Raw genomic sequence first — 18,378 nt, forward strand, 5'->3', positions numbered from 1 at the left:
AAGAAAAGAGGGACGTCGCTATAGCAACGGGCAAACGATATAGAATAGAGTTGTAAGAAATATAAAGGACGAAACCTTCCGCTTCAAATAACTAAAAATCTCTGAACATTTAAAGACATTCTGCAGTATATTTTGTATCAGCATTGCAACCGTGCGAAGCTGGGGCGGGTCGCTACTTAAAAATAAAACAATAAACTGGATGTTTGTACTTTATTGACTAATAAGTAGATTAAGAGAAGTATCTTCTTTTTCGACAAAATAATACGGTACGATCATATAGCAATATAATATTGGTACTCTTTAATTAGACAAACCTAATAGAAAATATTATACATCTGCTTCAACTGAACTGAGTAGTGTAGGTATTCAAACTGTCTTAGAACTAATTCTGAAGTTTTTTGAAGGTTCTCGTATGCCTGTTCAAACTTCATCTGGTTGGAACTCCTTAGTTTCTTCCGTACCATCAATTGTGGTGCTGTGTTCGCTTTCCCCAGCCGGAATTTCAATCTCCTGAAGTTCAATTTTCGGCAGAAGGCTCAGTAAAGTCGCGAGATGACTTGATAACTGAAATTGAATTAGAAATACCTTCAATTAAATCTTCTTTTGTGTCAGAATTTGAGACAAATCTCTGGTGTATGTCATAGAGCCATGATGTTCCAGTTATCATGACTGTTTTCGATGGAATGTTGGCACACGTGGACGCAAAAACCCACATTGCAACACCGTAACAGAGTAAGATACAAATCTTGTCATTATGACTAAAGATTCCTTCCTTGGTGGTAGGGCTTTGTGCAAGCCCGTCTGGGTAGGTACCACCCACTCATCAGTTATTCTACCGCCAAATAACAGTACTCAGTATTGTTGTGTTCCGGTTTGAAGGGTGAGTCAGTCAGTGTAACTACAGACACGAGGGACATAACATCTTAGTTCCCAAGGTTGGTGGCACATTGACGGTGTAATTAATAAATAGTTAATATTTATTACAGCGTCATTGTCTATGGGTGATGGTGACCACTTACCATCAGGTGGCCCATATGCTCGTCCGCCAACCTGTACTATAAAAAAAAAGTAGTTAGCCCAAAAGTGGAACAACTACGAACAGTTAATTTTCTATTAGTTGCTTGTAGTATCTGCAAGAACAGCGTTACCTGAGCATCTGGATTGTATTCAAGCAATTGGGCAACAATTCTGGCTTCCTCTACAGCATCAGCCAATCTCCCAGCTCTAGCGTGTCTACCGGCCAGGTTGAGCCTGACCAGCGGGTCTTCAGGAGAAAGAGCTACAGCTCTGTTATAAGCTGCATCAGCTCTACTGTCACCTAATCGTTCTAGAGCAATTCCTATGAGCAATACCTGATAAAAATTCAAGAAATATTGATGTTCGTACTTGTGCATTTTATATTATAATCTGGTAATTTTGCCACTAGGAAAGATAGCAAATATGCTTCTTAAACTTGATAAAGGGGTATTATGTTGTCTTAAATTTTCGCGATTATTACACATTGAAATAAAACTAGTTTAAACGGATTTTAATCGCCTATATTACGTAATTAGTCACGGGTAGACTACCCTCGACCGCGAACGCTGTAAAGTGCTCGAAACGTCGGGATATTAAAAATAATTAATATACGCGATTCAAATCCGTTTAAACTAGTTTTATTTCAAAGAGGTATTATGTTTGATCATCGACGCATTAGTGACGAAGGCTTAAAAGGCTTTTAGCCAAGAAATGTAGTCTCCTAAAAATTTGATAGGTTAGGTTAGGTTCTGAAATTTTACCTACAACCAATTTAAATACAACACGGAATTCTTCGACTTAATAAAACGATTGAAATTCAGAAATGAGTCTCACAGTGTGGTGGCGAGTGGGTCGCAGGGCGGCGGCGCAGGCGAGGCGGCAGAAAGCGGAGGCGGGGCGGCGGCACCACAGCAGCGCCAGCCCCAGGTTGTGGGCCGCCCGAGCGCTCAGCGGCGCGCAGGTCGCCGCTCGGCTTAGGCACGTCAGCGCCTGCCAGGGGTTAGGTTTAGGTTTAGAGATCTTTATTTTCCAAAAAAAGACACAAAGTCACTTACATGGAAACAACAAATTCAAGTAATATTAAATGTCGTTCTTAAGATATTATTACCATAAACGAGTTGTTTTACTCATTTAATGTATTCAATTTTGAAGTGGGTAGTTTTGTATAATATATTCCGATAGTTTAGTTTTGAATACATAAAATGAGTTTACAGATTTTAAAGTAGACGGCAATTTATTATAATACTGTGCGCCCTCATATGTAAACATTTTTTTGCCCAGTTTTGTTCTAGTCTTGGGTAAAACTAAGAAACTAGCGCGGCGCGAGCGCAGCGTACGTTTAGTCGTGTTATTTTCGGGGTTCGTCATCATAGCACAGAGAGACGATAGACAAAAAAACCTTACTTCGACGAGTACGGGACAGTCCCAACACCATCTTGCGTGCATTGTCGGACCGCTGGGATTCACCAATATTAGCTCACTGGATACGACTTCACGTAGTCCAGTAGAATAGTTTAAAATTAGTTTGAAAAAAAAAAAAAAATGTCATACATAAATAAATATAAATATGGTCTGAAATAAATGATTATTATTATTATTATTAAAAAACGAAACAAAAATTTGTCAATTTTTTTTTTACTATAATTCAATCTTAGAACTAGCGCGCACTCGTAACTTTTGTAACGGTGACTGTTTCGTCACTCTTGTCGAGTCCGTGAATATGTATGGAGGTGCGCGCACGTTACGACGTGACATTTGTGTCTGCATCTGTACATATTCACGGACTTGACAAGAGTGACGAAACAGTCACCGTGACAAAAGTTACCAGTGCGTGCTAGTTCTTAGGCATTTTTATTAAGCTATCAAATAAGTTATTTCAATTACTCTGTTATAATAATCGATAATTTTGAAATGGATCATGAATAACTTAATTACTCACAGCGACAAACTTTTTCTTTGTAAGCAACGCGAGACCTAGGTTTGAGTGCGCAGCAACACATGTCGGATGAGCGCTTAAAGCGGCTTTAAGCCTTGCTAGCGCGGCATCTACGTCTTTATGTTGCAGCAGCATAGCGGCTAGCGCTAGTGCTGCAGCGTGCTGCGTAGGCTGCTGAGATAGAGCTTCGCCTAGCAGTTGAAAGGCTCGACGAGAGTCGCCCGCCCTTAAACTTAGTGCTCCTGCGGCAGCTAAAGTATCAGCACCGCAAGCATGACTCCTAAGAGCAAATGGCCGTAGTTAAGCTAGTTTAAATAAATTGTGTTCTCAGTCCAAAAAACACTAGGCATAATTACTTGAAAAAGTCAAAGTTACAAATCCGAAGTGAAAATAGTTTTGATGTTAGTTTGCTATAACTAGAGACAGTTTTTATAGCGAGCAATTATAAGAGATGAAGGAATCAATGTATGAAACGATCACTATTATTATCTTAGTTGGTACATGAAATACGGAGTGATGAGAATGTTAAATTAGAGAAAGTGTCATGAATGTAAGCTATAAGGCAAGAGGAAAGGGGAAAGTCAATAACATAATGAGGAACTGTGTAAGGAAAGATTAACGCAAGGGATTAGCTAAGCCTGGATACAAGCAATCTTGTATGCAATGGTGCCATAGATCCTACGCGAGAGCATGGTCATAGGCCGCCAGTGCGCCGGGCACGTCGCCGGCTCCCAGCAGCAGCCGCGCTAGCAGAGCCGCGGCGCGCTCCCCCCCGCCCGCAGCCTGCGCCCCCCGCGCCCACTCCACGCCCGCGCCGCCCACACCCGCCACGGAGCTCGCACATTCCGCTGCAGTTAAAATAGCACCACTAATTTCATAACATCATCACTCAGCAGATATTCTACCCCCAAATAACAGTATTTTATTTTATTTAAAATACTTTATTGCACAACACATTACACGACAATGGGTAACAGAGAGACAAAAAACAACAAATGGTGCGCAAAGGCGGTCTTATCGCTTATAGCGATCTCTCACAGACAACCTTTGGTGACAGGAACTTAAGACGAGAGAACGGGTAAGTGCAAATAGAATTAAGAGATAATAACTATAATTTAAGTAGACTAATATTACAGTATAATAATAAACTACAAACAACTACATCCAAATAATACACATATAATAATATAATATATATTATATATCAAAATATATACATAATTATAAACTACATATACAGTACTCAGTATTGTTGTGTTCCGGTTTGAAGGGTGAGTGAGCCAGTGTAACTACAGGCACAAGGGACATAACATCTTAGTTCCCAAGGTTGGTGGCACATTGACGATGTAAAGAATAGTTGATATTTCTTACAGCGTGGTTGTCTATGGGTGATGGTGACCACTTACCATCAAGTGGCCCATACGCTCTTCCGCCAACCTATTCCATAAAAAAAAACATTATTACACGTAAATCACAAACACTTAAGCATATGTCACCGTAAGATTACAAAATTCGTTAGAATACAATCTGACGGGGCAGATTATAATCTGTCGAAATATTGTGAACCGTGGAATATGATTACAATTTATAAAACAAACTACCTAAGGCACAATAAATTTCTGGATCTGGCTGCTTAGATAGTTTATCCGCTTCTAAATAAGCCTCTAGTGCCAATTGAAAGCGACCTTGCCGGTATCTGAAACAAAGTGTCCTTTTTATGATCATATTTTGAATAACGACTCATTTATAAAAATGAGCCTTTAAATGTTGCAATGAAAATTTTCTACATCAAAATGCGCATCAAAAATATAATTAAATAGGATAATTTATTAGCCTATTTGACAATGCGAAAAATAAAGTATAGATTGCAATCAGTATATATTATCAGTTTAAAAATGGTTTTGTATTAACGAAAGTTGAAAATAGTAATTAACTTATTCAAAAATCCATAAATTAAAAGGCATTTTTAAACGTACGTAACGTAACGTAAACGTTTGTCACGTGACATAAAATGCAGAAGCATTGGTCGGGTTTATGATGACGTTACTTGCTTGTTAACCTCGTTTGCCACTGTATGTGGATTATATGTATCACTGATTACAATACAGGCAAGTGACGTCACCGACACCATTACTGCGCCAACGGTCAAGCGACAGTAAACAATTACTTTAAAGCTGCATATAAATTGTAATTTAGTTTAAATGTAGTATTAATTTTAATAAATATGAAACAGTAGAGAGTTTAAATACAAGTCCATAGATAATATCACGACACACTTTGCGAAATGCGAAAATATAATTATCCTGATCAAAATTCAACTACCATAAAAGTTACTTTTTTAAATTAAAGTTTACTTTTATATAAAATATAAGAATACCACTTACAAGCACTTAGCTACTTGCTTTAAAGGTTCTGGATCCTGCGGCTGTAAGCGAATACAGCTGTGGAATTTGTCCACTGCCTCTTGAAGACGCCCTGCGTCTGCTAAAACTGCGCCCTGGTCAAATGACAGCGAAAAATTAAAAAATATATATCGAAGCTACAGGGTTGTTCTTCAAAAGCTAGGAAAAATGCTTTCCGACGAAATATTTTAACAAAAAAAAGAATTAGGATACCATTGATAGCCTTTTTTATTTATATTTAGGATTATTATATACGTTACTAAGTAAATAAAAAACAAATGAATATATTTTGTTATACAAAGTTTAAAAATGAGCTCTCAACGTCATTATGCTCAAGTTCCGATTGCCGTCTCTAGATGTAAAATTTGTTATTAAAAAATCTATGTTTACTTAATAATTGTAATTATGTTACTGAGGTTAAGTTTAATACATTATCTTATATTTAGATTGAAAAATATTTCCCAGTATGGCAAAAATTATCGTAAACAAAACATTTAATTTTTGTCACAAAAAGAAAGACATTTGTCGCGGTAACATTGATTATTATTTTGAGTGAACAACTTAATTCCTAATGCAACGCTAATATACCCTACCGGGTGCGCGGGGAGAGTCCTCAGTCGACGACAATATTTCGGTAAGAGAACACGTACGCTTTCAAAAACTGTAAGTACATTTTGATGGTTATTTGCATTTTGTCATAAAAAATGTCATTTGTATCCGAATCTTAAATACTTTAATGTGCACATTAAATATATTTGTTTAATAATACAATAAAAGCAAGTTGTAAACAGCTTCAACTAATGTAATTATTTCGTTGGTATTATGCTCACAGACAAGTCTGTACAAGTTTTCTTCTAATTTGGTCATTCTGCGATACGTCATTGTGGTCAACTTGTTGTTGAGACCAATGACGGTAAGTTTCATACAATGATGTTTGCCTTTTCTTTAATGACGACTTGTTACCAAGAATGATTCCAAGTTTTGTGCAAATTTTATGTTTTCATTAATTAAGGAAGTAAAAGCTATATTACATTGAGGATAAAAATTAAGATTACCTCTATGGTCCCTTATTTTTTTGCTTTTAGAATATAACGTTTTCATTATTATATTCACGTTATTAGGTCATTCGCAAATGACCTCTGTCTTAAATTAAGTTAAATTTTGATAAATCTTGATTTCACAATAGTGGCATTAAATTATTTATAAACAAATGACATTTATTGCTGTACTAAAATTTGGGCATGCTTTATAACTTTAAAACAAAATATATATTTTTATTGCAGCAAAAAATGCCACAAACCAAAGAACAACGATTAGAAAGCCAACGTTTGTGTAAAAGAAGACGCTATCAGGAAATTAAAAATGATCCGGAGCTCCTAGCGGTTGAAAAAGAAAAAAGAAGGAAACAATATCTTAAAACAAAGGAAGAAAAGAAGATTCTTCAGATCAAAGATCGAACTCCCAGATCTCAGAGAGAACAAAGAAGAAGATGGAAAAAAAATTCAAAAAACTATCGTGACAGACAAAAAGAAAATTTGTATAAAGATGCGACAATAGAGACAATCCAAGTTAATGCAGTCGCGGTTCCGAATTTGCTTAACGATGCTGATAATAGTCTTAATGAGGGGGATCCTTTGCAACACGATTGTGAATGCCAAGTCGTCAAACGTACAGTCAGAAAAATTAGATATACGGAATTTAAAAAAAGGAAGGTATTGATATCTATAATTAAATCATTAAAAAAGAAGAATGAATCACAACGAAAAACTATAACTAATCTACGGAATAAACTCGAGTTCATACAAAATTTACCAGATGAAGACCGAAATAAAATAATAAACAGCAAGCCACCTAAAGAACGAAATTTTTCATCCAAGAGCACATACCGTAAAAAGAGCTTATCTGAAATAAAAAATGCAATCATATCATTTTATTGTGACGACGCAAATAGCACCATTGCTGCAGGAAAAAAAGAATTTATTTCAAGGAATAAAAAAAGAATGCAAAAGCGATATCTGACAGCTCCATTAATTGATTTATACAAAATATTCATAAATGATACCAAAAATAGAATCCATTATTCATTTTTCTGCAAAAACCGACCTTTTTGGGTATTGCACCCCAAACCGGCTAACCGAGATACATGCATGTGTATTACTCATATAAATATGGAACTGTTGGTGAGTGCTTTGAATAAGGCATCTATAATTGATGAAAAAAAACCGCAAGATATATTAACCACACTGTGTTGTGATACAAACAACACAGAATGCTTGCAAAGAATGTGCCAATCTTGTGCAACACGTCACATTGCTTACAAACCATTTAATAATGAACATAATTTAATATTTTTTCAATGGCAGAGAGTTAAACAAAAAGATGGTGCCAAAATACAAGTTTTAACAGTAAAACAAAAAATCGAATTGAAACCTTTAGAAGCTACTTCCAAATTAGAAGAAGAACTACCAAAGTACTTTAACCATATCTACAAAATTATTAACCAATATAAAGCGATAAAATCACTTAAGACTAATTTAAATATTCATGAAGCAATCATACACGTCGATTTTTCTGAAAATTATAATTTAAAATATGCTAAAGAAGTTTAATCTTTTCACTTTGGAGGGAGTCGACAACAAGTATCGCTTCACACCGTTGTAATATATACCCATAGTTTTATAACTGGTCAAGTTACTCCCACATCAATGTGTACCCTTAGTCCATGTCTTCGACATGACGCTGCATCAATTTGGGCACATTTGTTACCTGTGCTCGACAAAGTTATAGAACTTAATCAATTCGTTGATACTATTCATTTCTTATCCGACTCTCCATCGTCGCAATATCGTAACAAGTATATGTTTTATATAATCAGTCAGTTATCGTCACAACACTCCAACATAACCAAAATAACGTGGAACTATTCTGAAGCTGGCCACGGCAAGGGTGCTCCAGACGGCGTAGGTGCCACACTTAAAAGATTAGCTGATCAGACGGTTCATTTTGGTACAGATGTTGGAAATTTTGATCAGTTTTACGAACTTATGGAATCGAGATTAGAAAATATTACAATTAAAAGTGTTTCAGAAGAGGATATCATTCAGAGGGAAAAGTTAATTCCTGAATCATTGAAACCATTTAGAGGTACTCTTGCCGTGCACCAAGTCTTATGGGATAAATTTAACCCTAGAATCACTATGAGAAATATGAGTTGTTTCTTATGTGACGTTGGTGAAATTTGCTCCCATGGCAAACATCTGGGTTTTATAAATAACTTATCTGTGAATCAGAATACTAATATTGATGCTTCTGTAGTTCCTTTGAAAAATACTAAGAGTAAATTTCCATTTGCACTTCAAAATAAAATCACTGTTTTATCCGATATTCTTATTGATGTCACTAACAAGATTGCACGTCAGTAAAATCAGGTTTATATGTTGATCCCAACGATATTAATTTAAAAAATCAAAAAATGTAAGTCTACGAGCAAAAAATGCACTCAGTCATAATCGGGATGATTAAATCATCCCGATTATGACTGTTGCTTTGTAATTGTGTGTATATCTTGCATTTGGAAGGTTTTATTGAATACTTAAATATTTGAATTATGATTGTCTGTGATTTTTTATTACTAAAAATTATGTGCTTGTCGCTCTTGCTGAATTGGACGTCAAGTGCGACAAAAGTATCCCATTTGCATTATTAAATTGCTGTTTTGTTTATCTTTCTATTAAAATATAATTGGTTGTTTTATAATTCGGTAAATAATTGATTTAGTAACAAATTCTTGTCTACTACCGTATTTTTAAAGCCTTTAAATCATTTTGTGCAACATTGCGTCATTATAATCCCAGCTGTCGTCATTATTGGCGTGTGGAGTCATTGTTCTCAATACAAATATTTTGAAATTTATCAGTTTTTCATTTAATACTGAACATTATCAGGTGCCTTTCTGATTGGAACTTCATTTAGTATGCATAGATTGCATCTACTTTGTTAAAAATAGATTACATAACTTTTTAATGAAAAAACAAAAATATTGTTTAAATAAATTAATTTCAAAGAATAACCCTACAACGTAAACGGCAATGTGGCTAATAAATCGACTAGTTTAATGAAATGTATAATGCTTATACTAAAACAGCGTATGCATATACTATGTGGTAGACCGATGTGAAATCATAGGCCAGTACCTATATTTTTAATCTAACATTTTTAACACTTAACATATCTGTATTACTGTAAATAATTTATTTTATTTATTTAGTGAACAATAATATATACATCTAGTTTCTTGTCTAATGGTATAATTTAGGTAAAAATAAAATAAACTATTTTTTTTTAATTAATTTAGCTCTTGTCTGAGCGTACATAAAACAGATCTATTGATCATAGTATTTTTATGTAATATCATTGTATAAGCTCATTGGATTGAAATTGGAAGCTTTTGAATTTTATTGAAATAAAATCTATTAAAGATTTTGAACATGATTATAAAATATTTTTCCCGGGAAATTCCTTTTTTTTTAATTTCGCTACCTTTATATAATATGCGAATCTGTGTGTATTATTCGTCTGTTTTTGCAAGTCTTCTGCTAATTCCATACATTTCGCATGTTCACCACGTACATAGCGTGTATGCAGAAGCCAGTTTCGTGAACCTCGTATGAAATCTGAAAGTATATTAAAAATATTTATGATTCAAAACCATAAATGTATAGTCAGTGATATTCTTTTTTTAAACAAAATTCACAAAAATGAAACAATTACGAACCATCATTCGCTATTGAAGTGGAATGTTTTTGCATTTTGTAGGGAAATCTTCCTAATTTAAATTTTTGTTTACATTTTCATTACCATGGCAATATATAAACAGTATTCACAAACTTTTCGAAAGATTTAAATTTAAAGTAGTTACGTATTTATATATTTTAAGTAATTTTTTTGTTACAAATCAATTTAATGTTTATTTTTAAAATGTTAAAAGAAAATGTTTTATTTAACAATCAAGTAGACAGAACGTTTCTAAACGGAAAATTAGATGACACTACAAAATTGACAAGTATTCGGTACCTACCAAATGACTTAGTCAATAATGCAGTAATAAATAAATATTTCCCTTACTAAACATTCCATCGCAATAAAACAATATAAACCTGAAAATGGAGGATATGGCGCGTTTAGCCCTAGTCGAACAAAATATTAAAGACACCAATAAGTTCAATGAAGTACTCCAAGAACTCTTGCAACTTATCAACTATATTTTAGATAATCCTCACGAAAATGAAATAAGAACGATTAAAAGTGATACACTCAAAAAATTGTTAAATTGTGAAGCTTTCAGTGATTACCTTAAATACATTGGATTTCAAACAGTAAGTGGTACAATATATTTGTTTGCGTGGATCTCAGGGAAAAATATATTTATTGAATTTTTTATTAAATATCCTTATCTAGTACGAGTACTTTGTTATTTGAATGATGACTAAGTTAATTTAATGTTAGTAATAAATACCGACTGAGTAATTAGGCTGAATGTTTAATTTCAGGGGCAAAATGAATTCACATTTCCTAAAGAACAAACATTAAATAAGCTGAGAGTTGCTCAGGCGGCATTAGAAAGAAAAATAAGTTTCTGCTATGGACCTTTTAAAAGTAGCAGAACAGCTGGACATCCAAGCTATTTGCCGCACAGAAAAAAAGTACAATTGACACCAGCCAATGTACTGGTATGTAATAATAATGTTTTATATTATTAATTTTATTTGAAAATAGACATAAAAATTTATCACACACTCATTATATATAGATTATTTATTATACAAAGGAATTATATAATAAAGAAACTCAAGTGAAATATGGCTATGGCAACAAAAAAATAGAATTCTTTTTTTTTAATTTTTTATTGAATATATGGAATATATATCTTTTAACTTTTAATTACTGATTAGATAGATTTTTTTTTATATTGAATGAACAAATGGTTAAAAAATTGATATAGAACGAATGTTATTGAGTGAGAGAGTGATGTAACTCAAAGTACTTTAAAAAATAAGTAGTAATGTTTCAAATATACTAATTGTTACATTCATAATCTTAGTTAAGATGAAATATTATATTTATTATACTAAATCTAAGTAAGTATATTTTAATCTATCACTATAGTATGAATTGTTATTTAAATACCATTATCCTATTATATATTCTAATTATAGAAGTGTTTAATAGAAGTAAGTATGCTGTAACTTATGCATAAAGTAGTTTTCTGTGAATCTCTGTAATATTTTTAAGAGATCTGAGGCAATTCCACTCAAACTGAAACACAAAGTATTCTAATCTCAGATTATATCAACATCAATTTTTTTAGACGAAATAGTAAATGATTTGTTTATGTACAGGAAACAGACAATCAATTATTACTAAAGATTCAAACTCTCTTTAATGATATGATAAAATACGAAGATGAAGAACTGCAACAGACAGCAAGGGAACATATCCCATTGGTAACATTACAATTAATGGCCCTAGATAGGATGAGGGAACAACAGAGGAAAATCAAGACAGGTTTGTATAATATACACTTATATCTATACTGACTTGACTTTGTCCATATATCTCTTTTTTGCCATACATCTTGATACTTACATAATGGACAGACCAGATTTCTATTTACTACTTTATGTCAAACTTATGATTAGTGCAGTGTTGTATTTGTGAAGATATCCTGAGTTAGCAAATGTACATTTATATCAGATAGAATAAAGTCAAATTCATGTAATTGTTGTTTCAGTAGTTCAGGATGGCCAAAATTATATTATAGTTTTACAATGATGCTTCACTGTCTCTATCTTTTGTTAGAATGACCCACTATCGTCCCATTGTTTTATAATGACAGCTCAATCATATTTCAAATAAGAAATAGTGTTACATGCCAGTATTAAATGCTATGCCATATAAAATAATATTAATTACAGTTTTATAAAATAATAAAGTAAATTCAATAGCTTCTGCTATATTAATAATATGCAATAATAATGTGATATAAATTATGATATAGAATCAAATGTCATAACACCGTATTGAAGGCTAAGGTTACTCTTGTAACATAATGTAATTTTTAATAGGTGTAATTCTTTCACAATTTCGATATATTGTCATATCTGTAACTGAAACTAACCAAAACAATCAAATAATCCAAAATACATTTGTATTGGTATCTGACATTGTTTATTTACATATGTATATACAGCTTTTAACAACCATTGAATAGTCATTTAAAAAAAAAACATTAATTGAAACTACCGCTATTCATATTCACAACATCCCTGGTATAAAGATGGCTGAAATAAATATATGAAGTGTGAGAAAGAAATATATGATGTGCAAGAAGGATGTATATTTATGAATTGTTCTTGTTACCGGGTTTGTCGATATATATGTCTCATTTGATACACATAGGCTACCTTACCCTTCAAAGGAGGTCATGTTTAAAAAAAAAGTTCATACTTTATAATGTTAAGTTACAAAGTCTTGTTGACTCTTATTGTTATTTGTGGTCTTGTCTCGCAACAGGTGAACTTAAAGGTCAAGACATGTCGTTCGACATAGCTCTGCTGATGGAGTTGTTGGGTTGGTTCAAGCACAAGTTTTTCACATGGGTCGATAAACCTCCGTGCGACGGCTGCGGCGGCGATACACAGTTTGTGAAGACAATATCCATGCAAACAGAAACGGAAACGTGCAGAGTTGAGGTGAGTGAAGCGAAACGTTTCATGTAATTTCATATTATAATTTTACGAATTCTGATATTTATAGTAACAGTAACAGCCTGTAAATTTGCCACTGCTGGGCTAAGGCCTCCTCTCCCACTATGGGTTTGGAACATATTCCACCACACTGTTCCAATGCGGATTGGTGGAAAGAACGTGTGGTAGAGTTTTGATGAAATTAGACCAATGCAGGTTTCGTTACGATAAAATTCTTCATCACCGAGCAAAAGATAAACTATAAACACAAATTAAGCGCATATATATAGTGGTGCTTGACTGGGTTTGAACCCGAAATTCTATTCTATTCTAACCAAAAATCAAAATCAAAATCAAAATAAACTTTATTCAAGTAGGCTTTTATAAGCACTTTTGAATCGTCATTTTACAATTAAGTGAAGCTACCACCGGTTCGGAAAGTAGATTCTACCGAGAAGAACCGGCAAGAAACTCAGTAGTTACTCTTTTTTAACATTTAAAAAATACAACGTCATGTTAATTAAATACAATTATTTCAATTAATGTATCCTGCTTGGAAGTCAACAGGTATTAACTCCACGCTTTTTTATCATCTACAAAATCTTGTATCGAATAGTATGCTTTTTCTACCAATGTATTTTTAACAAACGATTTGAATTTACTAAACGGCAAAGTTAAAAATTTCTGCGGAATTTTATTATAGAAACGGATACCTTGCCCCAAGAAGGATCCATTGACTTTGCGGAGTCGGAAACTTGGCGTTATAAGTTTATCCTTACTTCTAGTGCATAACCACTGGACTATATCAACTATAATGTTTAGAAATTAAGATGCACGCGTTCTAACCACTGGACTATATCAGCTATAATGTTTAGAAATTATGAAATATCTTCAAATATGTGCATACGTATCGGCTATAGACATAAAGGCATCTGTTCCAGGTGTATTCGTGCGCGTCGTGCGGCGCGGGCGCGCAGTTCGCGCGCTACAACTCGCCGCGCACGCTGCTGCGCACGCGCCGCGGCCGCTGCGGCGAGTGGGCCAACTGCTTCGCGCTGCTGTGCCGCGCGCTCGGCTACGACACGCGCTACGTCTACGACACCACCGACCACGTCTGGTGCGAGGTGAGTCTACTCTACCCTACTCAAGTCTTATAACCAGCATCCCCCCCCACCACCTAGGCCCAAGTCGTATAACCAGCATCCCCCCCCCCCACCTAGGTCCATCACTGAGACTATATCAATTTGGATGGTTAAGTTAATCGAAACCAGTTTATCTATTGCCGTTTGCTAAAATTATGAACTGACACATTTTCCTATTTTTTTTAAACAGCCTGTAAATTCCCACTGTTGGGCCAAAGGCCTCCTCTCCCTTTGAGGAGAAGGTTTGGATCATATTCCACCGCGCTGGAATGCACATGTGACAGAATTTCGATGAAATTAGACACATGCAGGTTTCCTCACGATGTTTTCCTTCACCGCCGAGCACGAGATGAATTATAAACACAATTAAGCACATATATATAGTGGTGCTTGCCTGGGTTTGAAACCGCAATCATCGGTTAAGATGCACGCGTTCTAACCACTGGGCCATCTCAGCTCTTAAAAACAATAAAATATGATCATAATAAAACAAATATGCTAGCAAGATATAATGACCTCAGGTTTTCGACTACGAATCAAACTGCTGGCTCCACGTGGACCCGTGCGAGGGTGTCCTCAACACGCCGCTCATGTACTCGCACGGCTGGGGCAAGAAGCTGACCTACGTCTTCGCCTTCTCCAGGGACGATCTGCAGGATGTCACGTGGCGGTACACTTCCGATCACAAAGAGGTATTTAAAAAAAAGTTTCAATTTCATGTCCAAGGCGTCTCTAGATCGAAGCTGAAATACCAATTTACTAAAAATATAAATATGAGACATGTCAAAAAGTAAATCTCCGTACTTCTTTTTAAGTTCAATGACAGACATATGCAATTATATAGATATAATCCCTCAAATGTATGGAGTAGACTAGATAGCTCAAAGTGTCTAATAAACGTGCCCAAAGTTTGCGTTATGCACGAACTTGCCGCACTACTGCATTAGTTTGTGATCGTGTATATTATAATGACGGTCAAGTACGGCTCGAGTGACGTCATCGTAGTGTATACGTTACGTTCCCATACTGTACGGGCGGGTCGCGGCAGGTGCTGCGGCGGCGCGCGGCGGGGGGCGCGGGGGGCGAGGCGGCGCTGGTGGCGGCGCTGCTGGCGCTCCGCGCGCGGCGCCACGCGCAGCTGTCGGCGCCGCGCCGCGCCTACCTGGCGGCGCGCACGCTGCGCGAGCTCGTCGACCTCATGCGCGAGAGGTAACTATGACTGTCGCATGGATGTGACCTCTGCGGACTTGTGTCTTACGGATGTGAATTCTATGGATACAAATCTAAATGATATCTGATCAATAGATAGATAGATAAAAACTTTATTGCACTCAATATCATATAATATAACAGTACATATAAAATGGTTCATTACAGAAAATTGAAGGCAAGGGCGGCCTAAAAGCGATCAATGACTTTATCTCACCGATCTACTGAAAGTTTTGAGAAATTCGAATTTTACGATAATTCGACATGCACTATATAAAAAATATCGATTTTGACATTCATATTTTCAACTTCCTCTATAACTCCGCCAATAAATATTACGCCACCATGACGTCACTATTAGATAAATCGGGCCTTTGCTAAAGGTTTTCTTTCGAATTGAATTCTATATTGATTGTTACTCTTCCGTAGCATAAGTAGATATTGTTTGTACCTACAATGTGCAAATTAAAAACTTAAAATGTTAATTTACAGAAAACCTACAGACTACGAATCACACGGTCGCATATCCGGATCTAAAGAATGGAGAACGGCTCGTGGGGAGACCGGAACGGTATCCGGTCACGTTTTCGAATTTGAGGTGCCGGGTGAACACACGGTCCAGTACAGCACCAGCCCAGACATATACCGGATAACTAGCAACGGCATAGAACTGGAACCGCTTAAAACCTGGGCGGCTGGAGTGTTTCAGTGCAAGAATGTGTTCAGAAAGGTCGAAAAGGATTGGAAACAAGCATATTTGGCGAGAGAAGGTTAGCCTATTGTCCAAATAATATAAAAACTGGCCATCTGTTTAGTGCTCGTAGAAAAAGCAACAGACAAACCGACAGACAAAGTTACTTTCGAATTTATATTATTAGTATAGATTAAGAGATACTTGATATACGAGTCATATATCATCCTCCTGCCCGTTTCTCAATTTTATTTTGGGGTCGGTGCAGCATGTCTTCTCCTTCCATACTTCTCTGTCAGACGTCATCTCACACGTAACATTCTTTCTAACCATATCGTCTTTCACACAATCCATCCATCGTTTTCTTGGTCGTCCTCTACCTCTATATCCGTCCAAATCCATGCTTTTTTCACGGCTTTTCTCACAATATGTTCCTCATTACTACATTACATGCCCATACTATGATAGCCGCCTTCCACATAACTTCTCGGCTATCGGTGTCACTTTCAAACTTCCTCTTATATACTCATTCCTTACTCTATCCATTCGCGTAACACCACACATTCCTCTCAGCATTCTCATCTCCGCAACATGCAATTGTCTTTCAGTCATCCCTTTTGTAGACCAACACTCAGTTCCATATAGGACAGCAGGTCTGATCTTGATCTTATAGATCTTCCCCTTATGTTTAAGGGGATATACGAGTCTAGATATTAAAAAAATGTTATAATAATTTTTATGACATGCGTTGGTACCGTAAATATCAAGGATATGTTTTTGTAGAAGGAGAAGACACCGGCTCAGTGTCTTGGCAGATAGCGACTGAGGGAGAAAACGTGGAGTTTGATTTGCTCGTCATTAAGCTGACTACTGCTGTCTACGAGGACGGCAAGATTGATTGGACGATACAGTTCGACAACGACACGCCCATAGCTGCTGAATTTGGAGGTGAGTTAAAATACGTATAATATTTGACAAATCAGTCTATTCATATACTATACTTAAAAAAAAAAAACGAAATTTGTCACATAAAAAGTTCTTCCTTCTCTTAAGGTTTTTCTTACTGAATCTGTGGCATTTTTTTGACAGTCAATAAGTAATAGCAAAGCTTCTTCTATATTGAATAACGATTTTCAACTTCGAAGTCACAAATTCAGTCAAAAAGTGCTCATTGTTATTTGTCATAAGCAAATGACATTAATTGTCTTTTATCAGAACTGGTATACTCGGTACATCCGTTGGTCGATCCCTAAGGCTCCTATTACTTTAACATAATTTCATTGTATGTACACATTCATAAGCAAATATAAATGTGAGCATTGTTATAATTGAGTCAGTATCAATAAAGCGTTCAAACAAACAGGTCGTTCTCATTACATAAACGCGCTACTCACAAACTAGCTGGCCTCTCTAAAACTATCAAATGTAATTGGTCTGTGGTACCAAACCCAAACAGCAAATGCATAAAACGAAATACAAATATAAGTTTGTGAATGAATAGAGAGTCCGGTGCGCTTCTCGCGGCGCTTCCGGCGCGCGACGCTGTGCGCGCGCATGCGCGGCGGGCGCGGCGGCGCGGCGTGGCAGCACGCGCAACTGTTCCGCCAGCCGCTGGGCGCCGCCGCCGACGCCCTGCGCCTCGCCGCGCGCCTCGTCGCCAAGTAGCACTGATGCCAACTCCTACCGAACCTCCCCCCCCCCCCAAACTCACGTCAAATTTCCCCTATGTGAAGGCTACTCTATTCATGCGCCTCGCCGCTCGCCTCGTCGCCAAGTAGCACTGATGCCAACTCCTACCGAACCTCCCCCCCCCCAACTCACGTCAAATTTCCCCTATGTGAAGGCTACTCTATTCATGCGCCTCGCCGCGCGCCTTGTCGCCAAGTAGCACTGGTGCCAACTCCTACCGAACCTCCCCCCCCCCAACTCACGTCAAATTTCCCCTATGTGAAGGCTACTCTATTCATGCGCCTCGCCGCGCGCCTTGTCGCCAAGTAGCCCTGATGCCTGAAGTCTTCAGTAGGACTACCCCCCCCCCCCAACTCACGTCAAATTCCCCTAAGTGAAGATGTAAAGTGTACTCTATTCAATACGTTTAAATTTAATTTGAAATTCGAAACAAAATTCTTAACTTTTTGCCCGAACTCCTACTGAACCTCCCCCCCCCCCCACTCACGTCAAATTCCCCTAAGTGAAGGCTACTCTATTCAATACTTTTAAATTTAATTTGAAATTA

General features: G+C 36.3%; 2 protein-coding genes across 3 annotated transcripts; one reads left to right on the forward strand and one right to left on the reverse strand.

The window, feature by feature from the left end:
• Positions 1-256: 256 nt before the first annotated feature.
• On the reverse strand, positions 257-10,164 carry LOC124537597 (Bardet-Biedl syndrome 4 protein homolog). Its single transcript, XM_047114475.1, has 9 exons — positions 10,130-10,164; positions 9,895-10,028; positions 5,338-5,450; positions 4,555-4,649; positions 3,636-3,801; positions 2,957-3,233; positions 1,852-2,007; positions 1,149-1,352; positions 257-564 (listed from the first exon to the last, which is right to left on the reverse strand). The coding sequence occupies exons 1-9, from the start codon at positions 10,161-10,163 to the stop codon at positions 421-423; spliced, it is 1,323 nt and encodes a 440-aa protein (XP_046970431.1). The 5' UTR covers position 10,164; the 3' UTR covers positions 257-420.
• A 229-nt stretch (positions 10,165-10,393) lies between these two features.
• On the forward strand, positions 10,394-18,256 carry LOC124537459 (peptide-N(4)-(N-acetyl-beta-glucosaminyl)asparagine amidase). 2 transcript variants are annotated; one of them, XM_047114314.1, is made up of 11 exons: positions 10,394-10,730; positions 10,905-11,084; positions 11,754-11,919; positions 12,928-13,106; positions 14,042-14,224; positions 14,764-14,934; positions 15,291-15,451; positions 15,944-16,221; positions 16,926-17,090; positions 17,644-17,809; positions 18,143-18,256. In XM_047114314.1, the coding sequence occupies exons 1-10, from the start codon at positions 10,518-10,520 to the stop codon at positions 17,805-17,807; spliced, it is 1,860 nt and encodes a 619-aa protein (XP_046970270.1). In that variant the 5' UTR covers positions 10,394-10,517; the 3' UTR covers positions 17,808-17,809; positions 18,143-18,256. The 2 variants fall into 2 exon arrangements, with proteins under 2 accessions (XP_046970270.1, XP_046970269.1); XM_047114313.1 differs by having other exon boundaries at positions 17,644-18,256.
• Positions 18,257-18,378: the final 122 nt, after the last annotated feature.

This window comes from Vanessa cardui, chromosome 18 (assembly GCF_905220365.1).
Source record: "Vanessa cardui chromosome 18, ilVanCard2.1, whole genome shotgun sequence".
Lineage (NCBI taxonomy): Eukaryota > Metazoa > Arthropoda > Insecta > Lepidoptera > Nymphalidae > Vanessa > Vanessa cardui.